General features: G+C 49.0%; 1 protein-coding gene across 1 annotated transcript; it reads right to left on the reverse strand.

Moving 5' to 3' along the window:
• Positions 1-200: 200 nt before the first annotated feature.
• On the reverse strand, positions 201-18,359 carry HAUS8 (HAUS augmin-like complex, subunit 8). The gene is made up of 9 exons (XM_014538436.1): positions 18,216-18,359; positions 14,484-14,548; positions 11,500-11,555; positions 8,893-8,974; positions 6,366-6,461; positions 6,152-6,256; positions 4,665-4,847; positions 2,275-2,416; positions 201-601 (listed from the first exon to the last, which is right to left on the reverse strand). Exons 1-9 carry the CDS (start codon positions 18,242-18,244, stop codon positions 403-405), a joined length of 957 nt encoding a protein of 318 aa, XP_014393922.1. The 5' UTR covers positions 18,245-18,359; the 3' UTR covers positions 201-402.
• Positions 18,360-18,365: the final 6 nt, after the last annotated feature.

Below are 18,365 nucleotides of genomic sequence, written 5' to 3' on the forward strand. Positions count from 1 at the left end.
AGGCTGGAGCAACGGCAAAGCCCGCAGGTGCTCCAGCGACCGCTGCTGGGACATTGGACTGGATGAGAATTTCCAGTTGAGGACCAACTCCTCACTTGCTTCGGACATTAAACAGAACAGCCCCGTGACTGGAGGAAGGAATCACCTCGAGAGTGAAATACTCAGCGTCTCTCCTGCTTCCCCTTACATAGAAACCAAACTCAGTTGCCAAACACTTTATTTCTCAATATAAAACAAGATTATCACACAAAACCAGCTGTAGTGCTGAGCTAAGTGACTAAAGTGCGTGAGTTTCGGGAACACCACACCGGTGCCCTGGCACAGAGGCGCCCTGGACAGAGCTTTCCTCCCGAGGGTTTGCAGAGGCCCCACTTGGGCTAGGGTCACGGCCTGCGTGTGGATTCACCGTGCGCAGCGCTTGTCGGCACCCGAGAGGAGCGGGCTGCTGGCCTCTCCCCAAGTGCCCCCTCGAGTGTCCTCCTCATTGAAATACCACTGGCGGGGGGCCACCGGGCCCTGGGCCTCTTCCCAGACCTCCTGGTTGATTAAGGCTGCCTCCTTACTCACTCCAGCAGAGAGTTCCTGCACCTGGGCGAAGCTCCTGCGGGAATAACGGAAGGGATGACGCTTTCTGCCACCCCCACCCTCACCCCGCGCCCGAAGGGCCGGAAGGAGCCAAGGCGCCTCTGCCTTCGCCAAGGTGGCAGCGCGGAGGCAGAGGGTCCAGGTGGATTCCTCCCGAGCACTCACGGGAAAGCACGGGTCAGTAAGCTGTCTGAACAGAACTCAAACAGGGAAGCCCCCAAGAACAGGGCCAGGAAGGCATGAAAGGAAAGATTCATTAGTTCAAGAAACAAGTGTGGCTCAGTGGTTGAGCATTAACCTATGAACCAAGAGGTCATGGTTCGATTCCAGTCAGGGCACATGCCCAGGTTGTAGGCTCGATCCCCAGTAGGGGGTGTGCAGGAGGCAGCTGACCAATGATTCTCTCTCATCATTGAGGTTTCTATCTCTCCCTCTTGCTTCCTTTCTGAAATCAATAAAAATATGTGTTTTTAAAAAGAACTGTGAATGGGGCAGTATCCCAGCCCGCCCTCAAAGTACATGGTGGTGGGGACACAGGTGTTAAATGAGCATGTTTAACCACTCAAGCCTGTAACCTTTGCAATCCAGAACACTCTGGTGTGTCCCGATTTCATCCTGGGGCCAGAAGAAGCTAACTCCACAGCGGGTGGCATTTGATTTCCATCATCACCTTTCAAATATTTTAGTCATCTCAGGAAGTATGTTTAGCATTGTCAAGGAGAAGAAAACAAGATTCTTTCTGGAACACTTGGAAGAAACCCCATGGTTAGAAATCCCCTGGAGTGAGAGAAGAAAATCGGGGTGATTACGGGGGACTGGCCTAGGGCTGGTTCCATGTGGGCACACGCTGGGAAACCCATCGAGTTGTACCACTACAATCTGCGCCTTTTCTCTACGTACTTATACTCCAATAAGGAGTTCCAAAAAGATCACCCCAGGCCCTGACCCTGGAAAACATTTAAAACATGAACAGCCCGATCCAAGGCGCCCGCAGTGCTGTGTGGTCCCAAGGAGTGAATGAGGGGTGATGCCATTGCCCTTTCTATTTTGGCTGTTGGGGAACCCACTTGAGGTTTCTGGTGTGCTGAAGGCTTTTACCCCCTCCCTTCTCCCTGCCTTGCTGGACCCTGCCATGCCAGGGCTGCCCGCTCTCTGCACAAGGCAGCCGCCAATGGCACATCTCTGTCTGATGGGAGGCTATTTTTCTTCTTTTTTTAAAAGTAATATTATGTAATTAAATATATATTTATATATATATGTATGTATGTATATGTATGTATGTATGTATATATTTATGTATATGCTATCTTTTTCTTAAGATATGTTTTTACTGATTTTAGAGGAAAGGAGGGGAAGAGAAACATCAATTGGCTGCCTCCTGCACACCCCCTATTGGGGATTAAGCCTACAAACCTGGGCATGTGCCCTGACCAGGAATCGAACAGCAACCTTTAGGTGCATGGGACGATGCTCAACCAAATAAGCCACATTGGCCAGTCTCCGCTCCCCCCACCCCCCGCCCCTTTTTACTCCTCACTGAGGATATGCTTATTGATTTTAGAGAAACACTGTTGTGAGAGAGAACATTGATTGGTGTGCACCAACCCGAAACATTTTGGTGTACAGGACAGTGCTCCAACTGAGCCACACCGGCCAGGGTGCTTTTTCTTAAAATATTTTCTGAAATACCTTCGGAGCTCCAGATCCTTCTTTTGGGTCATTTCCTTCAGTTCACCCAGCAGGTCTAGCACTTTCCCGTTTTCTTCTGAACTGCAGACCCCAAGTTCTCCCAACAGATGGTGTGTGGTCGTCAATTCCCGCTGCAAATCATCTGAGGAGGGTGGGGAGAGGGCATCAGCCATGGGCTTCACGGTGCCCCAAGCAACCCACGCGTGAGCGAGGTGGCTGGCTAGATTGTTCTCATTTCATTGGAACGCTCTCCTGTTACGAAGGCTCAAAGGCTGAGAGGGTCATGAAGGACAACATCTGTGCACTGGTACCACCTCTGTGCTCCTTTGCCTGAGACCATGGGTCAGGCGTGTCCACTGTCCAGGCGGTCATTGGAACAGACCTAGAATGCCACTCCAGCACCCCCAACAGAAACGAATGCAAAAAGTGGGGAAAACCTGTCCTGTGAGTAACTTAAAAAGAATCCCATGGTTCCCTTCGATACAGTACCTCCCGCCCCAGTAAAGTATTGCCTACAACTGCGCTGTGTCCCACCAGCTCTAGGGAAACCAGCATCTCTCCAATCCTGGCACATGTCCCATCTACAAGCTACACGTGTACACACATCACAACCAAACATTTTAACATTTTGGAACCTTATAAGGGTTCTTACAAACACACGTCTTTCCCCCCAATGTGGTCTAAATTGTGTCCTCCCAAAAAGACATGTTCAGGTACTATTCTCAAGTGTCTGAATATGACCTTACTGGAAATGTAACTGAGTTAGAACGAGGTCATAGGGTAGGGCCCATTCCAATAACTGGGGCCCTTCTAAGAAGAGTGAAATTCAGAAACGGAGGCACTCAAGGGGCAAGGCAATGACAAGAAGATGGGGGCAGAGACTGGAGTGACGCTGCCAGCAGCCAAGGAAGCAGCTGGGAGAGGAGCCTGGAATGGGTTCTCCCTCAGCGCCTCCAGAAAGAACCAACCATGCCCACACCTTGATTCTGGACTTCTGGCCCCTTGAACTGAGGGGGAATACGTTTCTCTTGTTTTAAGCTACCCGGTTTGTGGGCCTTTGTTACAGCAGCCACAAACAACTCATACCCTCCCTAATCCCAACTCCTAGCAATTATCTAAGGAGCTTTTCTGAAACGGAGTACAAGAGTCACAGATGTGCCACTGACTGCAATAGCCATACAACAGGAAACCCAGATACAGAAAGTCATTCAACAGGCTCACTTTTCAAGATCCCATGGCAGACATATACTATTTCACATTAGAAAAGGCTTGACTTTATTAAAAACCATCTTTGTCTGGAAGTTAATCAGTCATTGCTTAGGGCTGGGAGATAAGCAGCGATGGGAAGTGACAGCTAATAGATACTGAGTTTCTTTTGGGGGAAACAAAAATGTCCTAAAATTAGAGTATAGTTATAGTTGCACATCCCTATGAATATATTAAAAACAAGGAATTGTACACTTTAAATGGGCAAATTGTATGTACCTGAGTTATATATCAATAAAGCTTTAAAAAAAAAAATTTTAAGTCTCTGTCTGAAGCTGCCAATACAGCTACACCCTTTGGGATCCTGAACTGCCTTTGTGCAAAGTTCTGCACAGTTGCACATCCCTATGAATATATTAACAATTAATCGTACACTTTAAGTGGACAAATTGTATGGTACCTGAGTTATATATCAATAAAGCTTTTTTTAAAAAAAATTTAAGTCTCTGTCTGAAGCTGCCAATACAGCAACACGCTTTGGGATCCTGAACTGCCTTTGTGCAAAGTTCTGCAGGGAAAGTCCGCCTGATTTTAGGTTGGCGATGTTTTACTACATCAGCAAAACATATTTAGAGGCTCATGAGAGCTCTGCTTAGAAATAACCAAACTCCAGGGCAGCTGAAAACCTGCTTTGGGAAGACAGCTGTTCTAAAGAGAATTTTAAGATCAAGCACAGCACTTCACACCTGCCCATTTCTTTAGGTGAAGGACTAGATGGGACCCCTCTGCAGGAAAGGGACCCCTTGGCTCTGTGTAGAAGGCAGAGGGTGGGGGTCTGCAGCCCTATCACTGCCCCATCAACAATGCACCTTAGTAGAGCCCCTCTCTCAAGGCTGTGGGGTTGCAGGCCGCTCCCCAAGAATGCCTTTCAGTGGGGGTAGGACATCAACAAGGAAACCACAGGCCTGGGTTCCAATCCCAGCATGGCTCTTTCTTGGGGTGCCACTCTGGACAAACCAGTCTTGCCAGCACCCTACATCCTGTGCCATGTGAAGGGGGACATGCCATCTATCTAACATGAGGCTTGTGAGGATGCCATGAAGGAATAAAGGTGCCAGCACACAGGAAGTGCCAAACCCGCTGGTAGTTCTTCCCGTTCCTTGCCCAGCAGATGCCCGTCCTACCTAAGAACTTCTGCGCGCCTCCGTCCAGGTGAACTGATCTCACAGGCAGCTCATGCCTCGTGGTGTCCAGGGCCTTCGCGAGTGCCTTGTACTGCTCCTTGAAGCTTTCAGACACAGCCGCGTAGGGGCTGAGCATCTCGATCTGCAGCAGGAGCGAGAGGGGCCGATGAGACGAGACCGGCAGTCACCGCCCCGGAAGTTTCACACTTGGCACATGTGAGGGTAAGACACAGGCTGTTCTTTCGGGATCTAGGGATCCTCCAGGAGGTTCAGCAGGTGGGTGGGCTCTCCCCTCACTCCTGGCCACCCTCCTTGCCATGAACATGCATCCACCTGCCAGCGCATTCCAGGGCCAGCCCTCCATTGGGATCACAGGGGACCCAGGAAGGCTGTGCTCTCCTGCTTTGGAGCACTGAGCTGAAACGCCTGCCCCACCTCAAGGCCATCCTCACCAACTCCCCTTTCCCTCATACACACTATCACAGGGCACTGTAAGGATTCATTATTTGTCTTTTTTTTTTCCTTCCACTCGTTTCTCAGCCCACAGCCTGGGCACATGCACGAACACGTGCACCATTGGGTGTCACAGGCTGAACCCCATAATTCCTCGGTTGACATCCAAACCACTAACCGCTCAGAATGTGACCTGATTTGGAGACAGGGCCTTACAGAGGGAACTGAGTCAGTGGGCACTGATCTATATTCCCGATGTCCTCGTAAAAGGCAGAGAACTGGAGACAAACACGCACACGGGGGGACACCAAGTGAAGAGACTGGGAGAAGACAGCCTCCAGGCCAAGCAGAGACCCAAGACACATCCTTCCCTCACAGCCCCTGGAAGGAGCAAACTCTGCTGACGCCTTGATCTCGGACTCCAGCCTCCAGACTGAGAAAGAGTAAGTGTCCGCTGTTGAAGCTGCCCAGTCTGTGGGACTTCGTCACGGCAGCCCCGGGACATGCATACACTGAATGAGGAGCTACGCCCCTGAGCAGCCCTTGGTTTCCAAGGGTTTGCTCCATGACGACTGTGGCGTGGACGACTGTGTCCCAGCGCTGACCACATGGTGCCAAGACTGTGCCTCCCACCTGCACCCTGGCCCCCTGGGCAGGCCTGAAGCATGTCTTCCCGTCACTGGGCACAGCTGTGGGCGCCTGAAGGATATGTGTGTGCCGAAAGGACAGGTCCCTCTGCAGGCTGGCACCTAACCTTATGGGCACATCCTCTTATAAACAGTTACATACCAATACCCGCTGGTGTCAAAAGCCAAGCACAAAATTAGAGCCAGGCCAGGAGTGACAGACACTGTACATAATCCCTCCAGACATCGCGATGACCAGTGGGGACACACGGCTCAGAGACCCTGCCACAGCTGACCTCTTTTGTCCTAAAAGGCATGTTCTTGGAGCCCCAGGTTTCCCACAGCACCTGGCCCAGGGCAGGAGCTAATCCAGATTTATCCGACCCATTAGTACTTCCTTCTCATTTCAGACACTTACTGGGTCCTTTTCCTGCGAGGCAGAAAATGATGTCGACTCGGTTTTCTTTGACACTTTTTTTTCTAATTGTGGAGTCTTTCTGAGCATACTTTTGTCTAAAATCAAGGAAAGCATTTTTGAGGTGAGAGGAGCATCCTGTGGCAGCTTGCTAAGATGCACTGCCACCCCCAGCTGGGAACATAAGGGGTGAAATGAACAGTTTACCATTGATGGCTGAGAGATCCAGGTGCGGGGGGGCGGTGCCGTGTCCTTCCAGCAACGTGGACTGCAGGTCGCCTTTGTCGAAGATCCCACTGCTTTCTGTGGGTTCAATGAGAATCCCTCAAAGTCAACACAGTCCCTAAGAGGCTCTACACCCAGGCCAGGAAGCAGGCAACCTTCTGGACAATACCACTTGCTTCTAAAACTAAGCTTCTTGCTAGGTAGTAGAGAAGGCAGAAAACCTTGGGAAATTCCCAGCCATCAACATGAATATATTTTAAAGAACTAGACGAGGGAGGCATTCTGTAAAACCCGAAGATGCAAGTCTTTCTACTTAGTTTAATAAAAGCTGCTGTGTGCACAGTATGAGCCTAATACATGCCATGTATTTTTTCTGCCCTCAGCTCTTTCTCCTTCTTTCTCCAGCAGCTTCTGGAGTGTTCATCTTCCCAGGAGTCCCCTTCATCCTTTAGCCTCTATTTAAAACTGTGCAGTTATGCCTTACACCATCTGAAACGGGCAGTGGGGCACTGCATGTGTTAATTCAGCAAGGCCCCCAGAGTGCTGCAAAAGGAGCAGCGGTATGTCAGATACACACTGTCATGGCAGGAACTAAAAGAGAAAACAATTTCATGAGCAACTGTGCAGCTCAGAAAATAAATATGAGGAAATTAAAAAAGCAAAGTCACAATAATGTGTAGGGCAAGGTACCGTTTGTGTTAAAATTTTTAAAAAATTCTAGACAGACAAAAACGTATTAAGAGCAGCTGCCTCCTGGTTGAGAAGCTGGAACCTGATGTGAAAAAGGGTGATTTTTTATTGCTATGGTTTTTCACAGGTTAAATGTTTTGTCATCTGCATGTACAGTATTTCCATTAGAAAATGTAATTTCCTATAAATCCATATGATAGAACTCAAAAAACAGTCCTTCTACACCATGGCTACGCTTGAATTCTGGTTTCTCAGCCTTGGCACTGCTGACATTTGGGGCTGGGTAATTCTTTGCTGTGTGCTGTCCTGTGTACTCCCGGGTGTTGAACAGCTCCTGGGAGAACCACCCATCACACCGCCTTCTTCTGCAACAACCCCGGACATTGTCCAGTGTCCCCTGGGGTCAGAATTGCCCCAGCTGAGAACCCTGACTTTAAAATGTGGCAGGCCCCGTTTGGGGCCCCTCAGCCCATGCTGTTTCTCAGCTTCATGCAGGGCGCTCAACTAACTGCACAAGAAAACACTAGAAGATGATGCCTGCTTCTCAGTCATGCCTGCGTCAAGGAACAGTGCAAATTCTGACAAACATCTAACCTAGTATCAGCACACTTACAGCTTGCGGGCCAAACCCAGTCCACTTCCTGTGTTTGTTAAAAGTTTTATTGGGCCCTGGCTGGTTTGGCCCAGTGGATAGAGCGTTGGCTTGCAGACTGGAGGGTCTCAGGTTCGATGCCGGTCAAGGGCATGTGCCCAGGTTGTGGGCTCAATCCCCAGTAGGAGGCGTGCAGGAGGCAGCCAATCAATGATTTTTTTTTTCTCATTATTGATGTTTCTCTCTCTCCCTCCCTCTCCCTTCCTCTCAGAAATCAATAAAAATATATTTTTTAAAAAAGTTTTATTGGGACACAGACATATTCATTCATGTATGTATGGTCTGTGGCTGCTTTCATGCTGCAAATGGCAGTGAAGTCTTTGTGACAGAGAGTGTCTGTCCTGCAAAGACTAAAATATTAACCATTTGCCCCAGAAAAGGTTTGCTGACCCTTGATCTGAACAATAAAGTTGAAAATCTGTAGTTGTAGGAGAACTCAAAGCTGCCACCATTTTGAACAAGGAGGTGAGAGCCAAGGAAGAGTTCTGCCCTTTGTGAATTGCTCTCATGCAAAAGAGCTGCCCAATTTGCTGTAGAGGTAGGCACGTGAGGCACTGGACAAACTGTTACGGTGGGAGGGGCCCTCCCAGACTTCTAGGTGAACACACTGCCTAGAACGGAACACCAAATCCACCAACAGTGATGGTCAGATTGGCAGATTGTGAGGGAACTTTCCCTCCTCGTCTACATTTTCCATTTTTTTAAACAATGAACACATGCCACTTCTATAATCAGAAAAACTGAAAGCTTTTCATGTCACTTTGGTGACAGCTTTTAGATGAAAAACATAGGGAGACCATTACAAGGAAGACGCAACCCAAGGCAGTGAGAGGCAGGATGAGGCCTCGCACCTTTTCTGGTCCTGGTCATGGAGCTCTGGCAAAAACAGTCACTCGGTTAAGGAACTGGTGCCACAAGGAAGAGCCATAATGGCAACTGGGCTCCTCTCTGGGGTCACACAGGAAGGAAGAGACCCCCCGACTCCCCCGCCACCCCCTTTCAGCTCCCCACATGCCCCGAATCTGTCCTTACACTTTGCCCAGCTCTTTCGTCTGATGCTTCCAAGAAAGAAAAGAGGGACTTTTAACTTGAAAACATAATTCACCACCACACTCAACACTTGCTAGCTCCACGGATGACTTACGCCCTCCCCCCATTGTCACACACCTTTGCTCTTCTGGAGGGAGCTGGGTTTCCTTCCGCCTTCAGGGATCTTCCCACTGGTCTTTAAAACATCTGCTGCAGGAGCCTGTTGGGAACACACGACACTCAGGGGACATGATACTTTCCCTTCATGAGAAGGGGCCCCTTCACGTCTGCAAGGTTTGCATCTGCTCATACTTTGAGGCAAAGGACAGGCTTAAGGAGTTCTGACATTTAATTGCATACATGCAGGTCAAGCTACTTTTGTCAAAAAGGGTACCCTCACGTACACAGAACGTAGGAAACCACCACAATTTTTGCCAGTGATTATCTCTGACATGGCAGATTATAGATGACTGATTTTCTGTATACTTTTTAGTATTTGCCAGTTTTTTTAAAAAATATATTTTATTGATTTTTTACAGAGAGGAAGGGAGAGGGATAGAGAGTTATTCAAAACTTACAAAAATCAATGGGGAAAAATCCCCAGATGAGGATTAACAAAAAATAAAATAACATAACATAAAATAAAAATGAGGTAAATAAAATAGACTACTACATGCAGCAAGTAGACACACGGGGGCGCTGTAACCACGTTTGCAAGGCAGCATTAAAATTATGACGTGTGGACTGTGATCCTTTGTTGAGTATCACTTCAACACTGTAAGCTACACATTTTGGGTGACGATGTGTCCACGTAGGCTCACCAATTAAAAAATTCCCAGGTGAGGATTAACAAAAAATAACATAACATAACATAACATAACATAAAATAAAATAAGGTAAGATAAAATAGACTCCTATATGCAGCAAGTAGACACACGGGGGCGCTGTAACCACGTTTGCAAGGCAACATTAAAATTATGACATGTGGACTGTGGATCCTTTGTTGAGTATCACTTCAACACTGTAAACTACAGATTTTGGGTGACGATGTGTCCACGTAGGCTCACCAATTGTAAATATGCACCACGCTGGTACAGGATGTTGATTGTGGGGGAGGCTACACATGAATGGGGTGGGGAGGTACCTTCTGCTCAATTTTGCTATTAACTTAAAACTGCTCTAAAAATAAAGTCCAAAGAAGATGTGGTAAATATACACAATGAAGTACTACTCAACCATAAGAGACGAAATACTGCCATTCGCGACAACATGGATAGACCCTGAGAATATTATGCTAAGCAAAATAAGTCAGTCATAAAAAGCTAAGAACCATATGATTTCACTCATATATGAGATATAAAATTCACGGACACAGACAAGTCGTCACCAGAGGAAAGGGGTGGGGAGGGGGTAAAAGGGACCAAATACATATATGGTGATGGAAGATGGTTTGGCTTTGAGTGCTGGGCACACAATGCAATATACAGATCTTGTATCATAGAACTGTACACTTGGAACCCATATGATCCTATTAACCAATGCCATCCCAATAAACCTTTTTTAAGTCCATTTAAAAAAACCACTCCAAGAAGCATATCAAACAGTTTATATAAAACTATCCTTTTTCTTCAAGCTGTATTGTAGGTCACATTTTTAAGAACCCACCACCCACTCTATCCAGATTTTAAGAGTGGAAATGAATATGTAACTAATTTTTACCAGAAACAATTATTTGGGGATAATATGACCTTCACCTCAAAACATTTTCAGTAGGTACACACTGAAACAAATATATAATTGGGTAACATACTGATTGTTTTTTTTGTTTGTTTATTTTAAATATATTTTTATTGACTTTAGAGAAGAGAAGAGAGGGATAGAAACATCAATCATGAAAGAGAATCATTGATTGGCTGCCTCCTGCATGCCCCCCACTGGGGATCGAGCCCACAACCCGGAAATGTGCCCTTACTGGGAATCGAGCCATGACCTCCTGGTTCATAGGTTGACATTCAACCACTGAGCCACGTTTATTTTAAATATATTTTTATTGACTTCAGAGAAGAGAAGAGAGGGATAGAAACATCAATCATGAAAGAGAATCATTGATTGGCTGCCTCCTGCATGCCCCCCACTGGGGATCGAGCCCACAACCCGGAAATGTGCCCTTACTGGGAATCGAGCCATGACCTCCTGGTTCATAGGTTGACATTCAACCACTGAGCCACACTGGTTGGGCCATGGTGCTAGCTTTTATTAAACATCATACAAAGTATGCTCTCATGTTGTTAAGTGTTTCATGCTGTCATTTAAATGGTTTCATAATTTTCATGGTGTGACTACAGGTAGTTCATGAAACTCTCTCTACTACTAGTGTTTCAGGTACGTCATTTTCCCCAGTCATTCCTATAGCCCTGCAGGTATTGTTTTAAATACCAGCTAAGGCCAGGGACCGTGCGCTGGGCACTCGCCAGAACTGCTTCCAGGACAGAATCCAGAAAAGAAATGATGGGGTTGAAAAGCACAACAATTTTAGGTTTCAACAGAGATCATGGCTTTGCAAAAGGATTCTCAAAGAGATTGGCCACTCACGACAGAGACTCAGGTCTCTGCAGGAAGGACAACTAGGCAAAGTCCCCAAAACACTGCCTTCGGAACCAGGCGGTGCCTGGCTCGGGTAACTTGTGTCAGAATCCTAAGTTCGTTAGAACTCCCTTCCGAACTGTTTCAAACGTTGTGTGTTACCTTTTTAGTGGGTTTCTTCTCATACTGCAGGTATCGGGATTCGACCATTTTTCCTCCTGTGGGGAACACACTGTTGGTTTATAACAAAACTACAATAGTCGTGTGTGCAGACCCGCCCGCACCGAGGACCACACCGCCTCCCCCAGAGCCAGGTGCTATTGGCCCTCCCTGCTCAACAGCAGGAATGGGGGAGCTGATCCCCCTTGCTCCTCTCAGAGCCTGCCCTTCAGTACCCTCAAGTATGTATGGGACACCTATTATATGTAAGAACATTTATGGGAACCTACTGTGTGCGAAAACATGTATAAGACACCTACTGTGTACAAGTCCCAGGGCTCCGGGAAAAGCCAGAGATCCACAGGAGCAGAAAGGGGACTCAGGGAAGGGGCAGGTAAAGGAAGACAGACCTACCACAGATGGCTATCTGTTTGCTGTCTCCTCCTCTCTCCCCAGCTCACTCACTCCGTGTGTTCATGACCCCAAACACCGCTTCCCCCACTTCCTCTGACCTACTCCTGGTACCACCTTTCACATACCCTCACCACACCTCTCCTAGCTCAGGACCAACCCCCTGGACACACTCACACCAAGGCCCTTTCTCAGACACAGCACATCCCTGTGACAGTCCAGCGCAGGTCTCCTTCCATTCCTGCCCCCGGGGCATTGAACAAGGATGGAGGAAACCCACCTGCCCTCCAAACCTCAGGGCAGCATCCTGACCCCATGTGGATGGACCTCTGCTCCTGGGTAAAGAGAACCCCCACTCTTGTTGTCAGAGCCAAGTCCCAACCCGTAAAGAAACTGCCCTGGAGCCTGGCCGGTGTGGCTCAGTGATTGAGCATCGACCTACAAACCGGTGGATTCCCGGCCAGGGCACATACTCAGGTTGCAGGCTTGATCCCCAGTGTGAGCGTGCAGGCGACAGCCGATCAATGATTCTCTCTCATCATCGATGTTTCTCTCTCTCTCCCTTCCTCTCTGAAATTAAATAAATAAAAATACATACATTGTTTAAGAAAAAAAAAACCTGCCCTGGAAACCCCTCTCTTCCTCACCCCCACACCACTCCTGCTCCTCCCCACAGGTCACACTGTTAATCTCCCTGCACCCACCCCCTTGGCTCACCCCCATTTCTCTGCTTCCCTTTACAATGCTGGCTTTCTCTTCTCCTCCCTCTTCCCTCGAATCCCCCCACACACACCTGGCTCTCACCCCACCACCCCACAGAAGAAACGCATTTCAGCAAGACCATCAAGACCTCCGTGTTCCAAAGCCCATCAGCCCTTCTCCGTGAGCCACCCTCATACTGAGCCACCAGCAGCACTGGGCACAGTGCTCGCTCACATGCCTCCTCCTCCTGACCCTCCTGTGGCCTCCAGGCTGGCTGGCCCCTGGTGGCTGACAGGCTATCTGGCCCTTGGTGGCTGACAACAGGCTATCTGGCAGGCCCACCAGCTGGTGGAGCCTGAGCATCTCTAGGCACATTACAAGCCTGGCACGACTCAGGGCGTCCTTCTGACTTAGTCACCTCCTCGCTCCCCTCAGTCACTCTGTTCCCAGCCAACGGGCTGCTCCTGCACCGGCCCCCCTTCCCGACTCTATTCAGCCCAGCACTTCCTTTGGACCCATAAGCTACCCCCTTCCTGCTGTTTTTCCCACCGCATCTGTTATCATCCTCTGAACCCTGGGTCTCCTTACTTCTCCGCTCAGTGCACCGCCTGTGTCCCAGACCACCAGCTCCCTGAGGGCAGGGACTGTGTCCGTTTGGCTTGCTGCTATAGTCCACCTCCCTGCAGGGAGTAGGTGCTCAACAAAGATCAAATGCATGATTCTGCACTTTTTCTTGGTGCCTGTAGAGCTCAGTCTCTCCCTTTCTACTGAAGAGACCCAGGGAGAGTGACAGTCAACATCACACAGTTTAACAGCTAGGTGGAGCAAGACTGATTTCAAACCAGAACTTCACACCAGAATTCGCATCTTCCACTGGCAATTCCAGTTGCAGTGCCACCCCAAGAGGAAAGGAGGTGCACCAGTTAACAGGGAGCCTGGTGCGGGCCATGGAGGTGGTGGTCACCCTGAGCATGCTCCAGGCAGGGAAGAGCTGTGCCTGTGGGCTCAGAGCACGAGTGGGCTCAGGCCATCAGGAAGGAGGTCCCTAGAGTCAAGGCTGGGTCAGGCGGGGTCCAGGAAGAGAATCAAGCCAACCCCAGTGTCTGCCACCGGACATGAGGGACTCGGGCAAAGGACACCCCTGGTTCTAAGCAGGCATGGCCTCCTGTGTTGGGTGTTGCACAGCCAGGAAAAAACCTGAGGCTCTGGGTTCCTTGGACAATTGAAAGCAGTTTCAAGTTTCCAGAAAACTGGTATGCATCTGTTTGTTTTAAACGGTGGTGGATTTTCCACAGCAGCAATGTTATAGTGAAGGACAGAATTTGTGTTCAAGAACCAGACCGCATGTAAACAGTAGATGTTATAGACAAGATGCTCTAAGTTCTCTGAGACGCGCACTACCAGAGCACACTTTAAGAGAATATTTCATTTCAGAGGCTTCAGCTCCAACATGGGAGATCCTCAAGAGTCCAATGGGCACTGCCAAGAATCAAGGGGGCTGTTCACAATGACCCCAAACCCTCAGGTGGACATGGGACATGGGGCACCCCCAAAGGACTGATATGCTTTCAGAGAAGAGACTTAGGAAATTCTGATGTTTGGTAATGAACTCAGCTCAAGCTCTCTTCACCCACACTTCCAAGTGACAAGTCCTGGGCATAGCCCCAAATGAGCCCTACCCGGTCCTGCCACAACCCTGGGTGCAGGCGAGGCTGGGTAAGCAGACTAGAAATCTCCCAAGATGTGAACAGAAGATAAAACCGTATTTCCCTTGCTCTGCTGTTTTGTTTTTTTATTCCCCAAAAACACTTACTAGAAAAAAAAAATCACGTTTTATTTCATGGGATCATTAGGTAGATTCTAACGTGACTCACCTTGTGTTTGCTTTCCTTTCGGCTTGGGGCCACTAGGAGTACTGGGGTCCCCTGCAGAAGGCAACCTAAAAGAGAGGGGCAAGGTCTTGTTAATGTAGTTGACAAGTAGCTGAGGGAAGCCCGTGAAAGCTCAGGTTTCTCTTCGAAGCTGGGCCACCTCGACAGGAAGAACATGGAGTCCCATCACCTGGGTGACCCAGAGTCGCCCCACAGAGCAAGAAGAGTGAACATTTTTGCCGAACCTCAAAGATCTCAACCTCTGTCATGAGTTCATTAATTTAGCAGGTGGTTATGTGCCTGCTGTTTGCCCCGGGGGTGCACGGAGAACGACAGATGGAACTCCCTCCGTGAGAGGGAAGAGCAGCATCTTTCTGTTGGGCAAGTGTGAAGGTACCCCAGACAGGTAACGGGGTGGGGGCAGGTGATAATGCACCTTTTGCTCAGGTACACTGGGAAGGACATCCTAAGACAGGGATCAACAAGACCAAGGGTATGAGGGCAATGGAGAATGATGTGGAAGCGGGAAATGACCAGCCCTATGGCTTAGCTAGAGAACATTGGCAGGGGAATGGGATCAGGAGGAGAGCACCCTGGGCCAGCCAGCAGCTCTGAATGCCCAACGTAAGGGCTTGCACCTGGTCCTATCGCCCGGGGTTGGCAATCTTTCTCTGTAAAGGGTCAGATGGTAAATATTTTCAGCTCTGTGGGCCATGTGCTTAGTCACAACTACTCAACTTTGCCATTGTAGCACAAAGCAGCCATGGATGATGCAGAAAGAAACGGGTATGGCTATGTCCCAATAAAACTTTATTTATACAATGACATTTGAAGTTTATACAACTTTCATATGTCCAAAACATTCTTCTTCTATTGATGTTTTTTAACAACCATTTACGAATGGACAAACCATTCGCAGTTCGCCAGCCATACAAAAAGGGGGCGCTCTGGCTTTCACTGTAGCCCCTGGGGAACAGACGCTCTCAGAGCCATGTTTCATGAAGACTGCTGGCAGCCGGGAAGAAGACAGGCTCTGAGGTTCTAGAATAGCCGTGGGCAAACTACGGCCCGCGGACCAATCCGGCCCATTTGAAATGAATAAAACTAAAAAAAAAAAAAAGACCATACCCTTTTATGTAATGATGTTTACTTTGAATTTATATTAGTTCACACAAACACTCCATCCATGCTTTTGTTCCGGCCCTCCGGTCCAGTTTAAGAACCCATTGTGGCCCTCGAGTCAAAAAGTTTGCCCACCCCTGTTCTAGAAGGGCAGGGACCGGGTATGCTCCCCCCCATCCCACTGTGCCTATATATTCATCTGCTCGAGCTTCCATCACAAAATATAAGACTAGGAGGCTTAAACAGCAGACTTTTTAAAAATTCTTTGTTTAGTATTACATATGTCTCCTTTTTCCCCCATTGACTCTCCCCGGCTTGGTTAATCTTACCCCCCCCTCCCCTGCCTTCCCTCTAAAGTTTGACAGTCAGACTTTTTTTAAATTCTCACCCAAGGATATGTTTTTTATTGATTTTAGAGCAGCGGTTCTCAACCTGTGGGTCGCAACCCCTTTGGCGGTCGAACGACCCTTTCACAGGGGTCGCCTAAGACCATCCTGCATATCTGATATTTACATTATGATTCATAACAGTAGCAACATTACAGTAATGAAGTAGCAACGAAAATAATTTTATGGTTGGGTCACAACATGAGGAACTGTATTTAAAGGGCCAGAAGGTTGAGAACCACTGTTTTAGAGAGAAGGAAGGGAGGAGAGGGAGAGAGACATCAATATGAGGAAGAAACATCAACTGGCCGCCTCCTGCAGGGTCGAACCCACAACCTGGGTATGTGCCCTGACTGGGTGAGGAATGGGGAGTGCTAATGGATATAGGGCTTCCTTCTGGACTGAAGAAAACGTTCTAGAACAGAGGTGGTGGATGCACGACATTGAGAATGTCTTTATGCCATGGAATTGCTCACCTTACAATGGTTAATTTAATGTCCTGAAAGAAAGAATGAAGCCTGACATAATAGATGAGGGAACAATGAGGTAGGAATCGCTGACAAATCAGCTGTGGGGTGCGGGGGAGTCTGGAATGCCTCCCAGGTTTCCAGTCTGGGCGAATGGGAAGAAGCAGGGATGCCAGGAACCGGGGACGAGCCATGCAGTAGGAGCAGGTGGAGGGGCCAGGGTGAGACCCGGGCACTCTGACTCCTGCTGACATCACAGGCTCCACTAGTTGCAGCAGCAGAGGTCACCTGCTCAGTTCGCTGTAGCCACCTCCTGTGGAGCTGGGCTGGGGGACCCCCAAGTGAGACCCAGGCCATGGTGGGAGGCATCTCCAACCCTACAAATGTGTACCTACCTTTGGCCTGCTTTATCTGTTTTCCAGACAAGGGCCTGAGCTTCAACAGGTCACCCCTAGTTAGTCTCAATGTTGGAAAGGGAAAGAGCAAGGATTCCCTTGGATCTAAGTCAGGGCTCTGGAGCCAAACAAAATGAGCTCAGGCCGAAACTGCAAGGACCTGGGGTTGGGGTCATTACACCTGTGCCAGCCTCAGGTACCACCCCGGTACTGTACCTCAGAGAAGCTAATAGCAATCTCACAGTTAGGGCAAAGGAGGAAATACAAGCGATTTATGGGGCCCATTTAATTTTCATTCTCATTGGCAGCTCAGAGAAGCTAATATCAATCTCACAGTTAGGGCAAAGGGCTGAGGAGGAAATACAAGTGATTTATGGGGCCCATTTAATTTTCATTCTCATTGGCACAATAAGCATTAGCCGGATGAACAAATAAGACAAAACACAGCCCTGGAATCACGCCTGGCACCGGGAATGTGTTCCACGCCTTTCTTGTTCTTGCCGTGGGACTCTGGGCAAATGACCGTCCCTCCCTGAGCCCCCACCATCTCATCAGTAAATGGGGAGCATGTAAGAAGGCGGGTGGGACGAGTCAGAGAGATCTTGTATTGGCCCAGCACATGTCCGCTCCAAAGTGGTTGTTCTAAACAGCGACAGACCACCCTTACCGGTCAGGCATGTTCTAAGTCAGTGGTTCTCAACCTTCCTAATGCCGCGACCCTGTAATGCAGTTCCTCATGTTGTGGTGACCCCCAACCATAAAATTATTTTCGTTGCTACTTCATAACTGTAATGTTGCTACTGTTATGAATCGTCATGTAAATATCTGATATGCAGGATGTATTTTCATTGTTACAAATTGAACATGATTAAAGCATAGTGATTAATCACAAAAACAATATGTAATTATACATGTGTTTTCCGATGGTCTTGGGCGACCCCTATGAAAGGGTCGTTCGACCCCCCAAAGGGTCGCGACCCACAGGTTGAGAACCGCTGTTCTAAGTGCTTTCAAGGCTCACGTGAGACCTACACGTTGAGCGGTGGTGTCATCAGCCCCGTTTCGCAACCGAGGACGCGAGGCTCGGAGAATTTAAGTCACTTGCCGGGATGACCCCGATCGAAGCGGCAGACCTGGGACTCGAACTCGCGGTCTCCCTACGCGCCCGCTTTCCCAGCATGCGCGGAGGTCGCACCCGGGGCTTCCCTGAACCTGCGCATCTTTGGTGGCTCCTAGAAGGGTCAGGTCCGGACTCTCACCCCGAGGGTCCCCGTTCCCCAACTTTGCTGCCCGTTGCCCCCAGCCGTCGGCCAAGGGCTTCCCTCCGGCAACCACAAATTCCAGACCCGCGGGATTTCAACTCACCCAGAGCCGCGCCCCGAGGAGTCCGCCATTTTCCCGCCTTCAGCTCAAAGGCGGGCTCGTCAAGTTCCCTTGCCCCGAGCCCTCCGGAGGGGTGGCCGCGGGCCACCGGGGAGAGAAGCTGCAGGCGGAGCGGGAGAGCCCAGCGCGCGC

This window comes from Myotis brandtii, unplaced genomic scaffold (genome assembly GCF_000412655.1).
Source record: "Myotis brandtii unplaced genomic scaffold, ASM41265v1 scaffold1040, whole genome shotgun sequence".
NCBI lineage: Eukaryota > Metazoa > Chordata > Mammalia > Chiroptera > Vespertilionidae > Myotis > Myotis brandtii.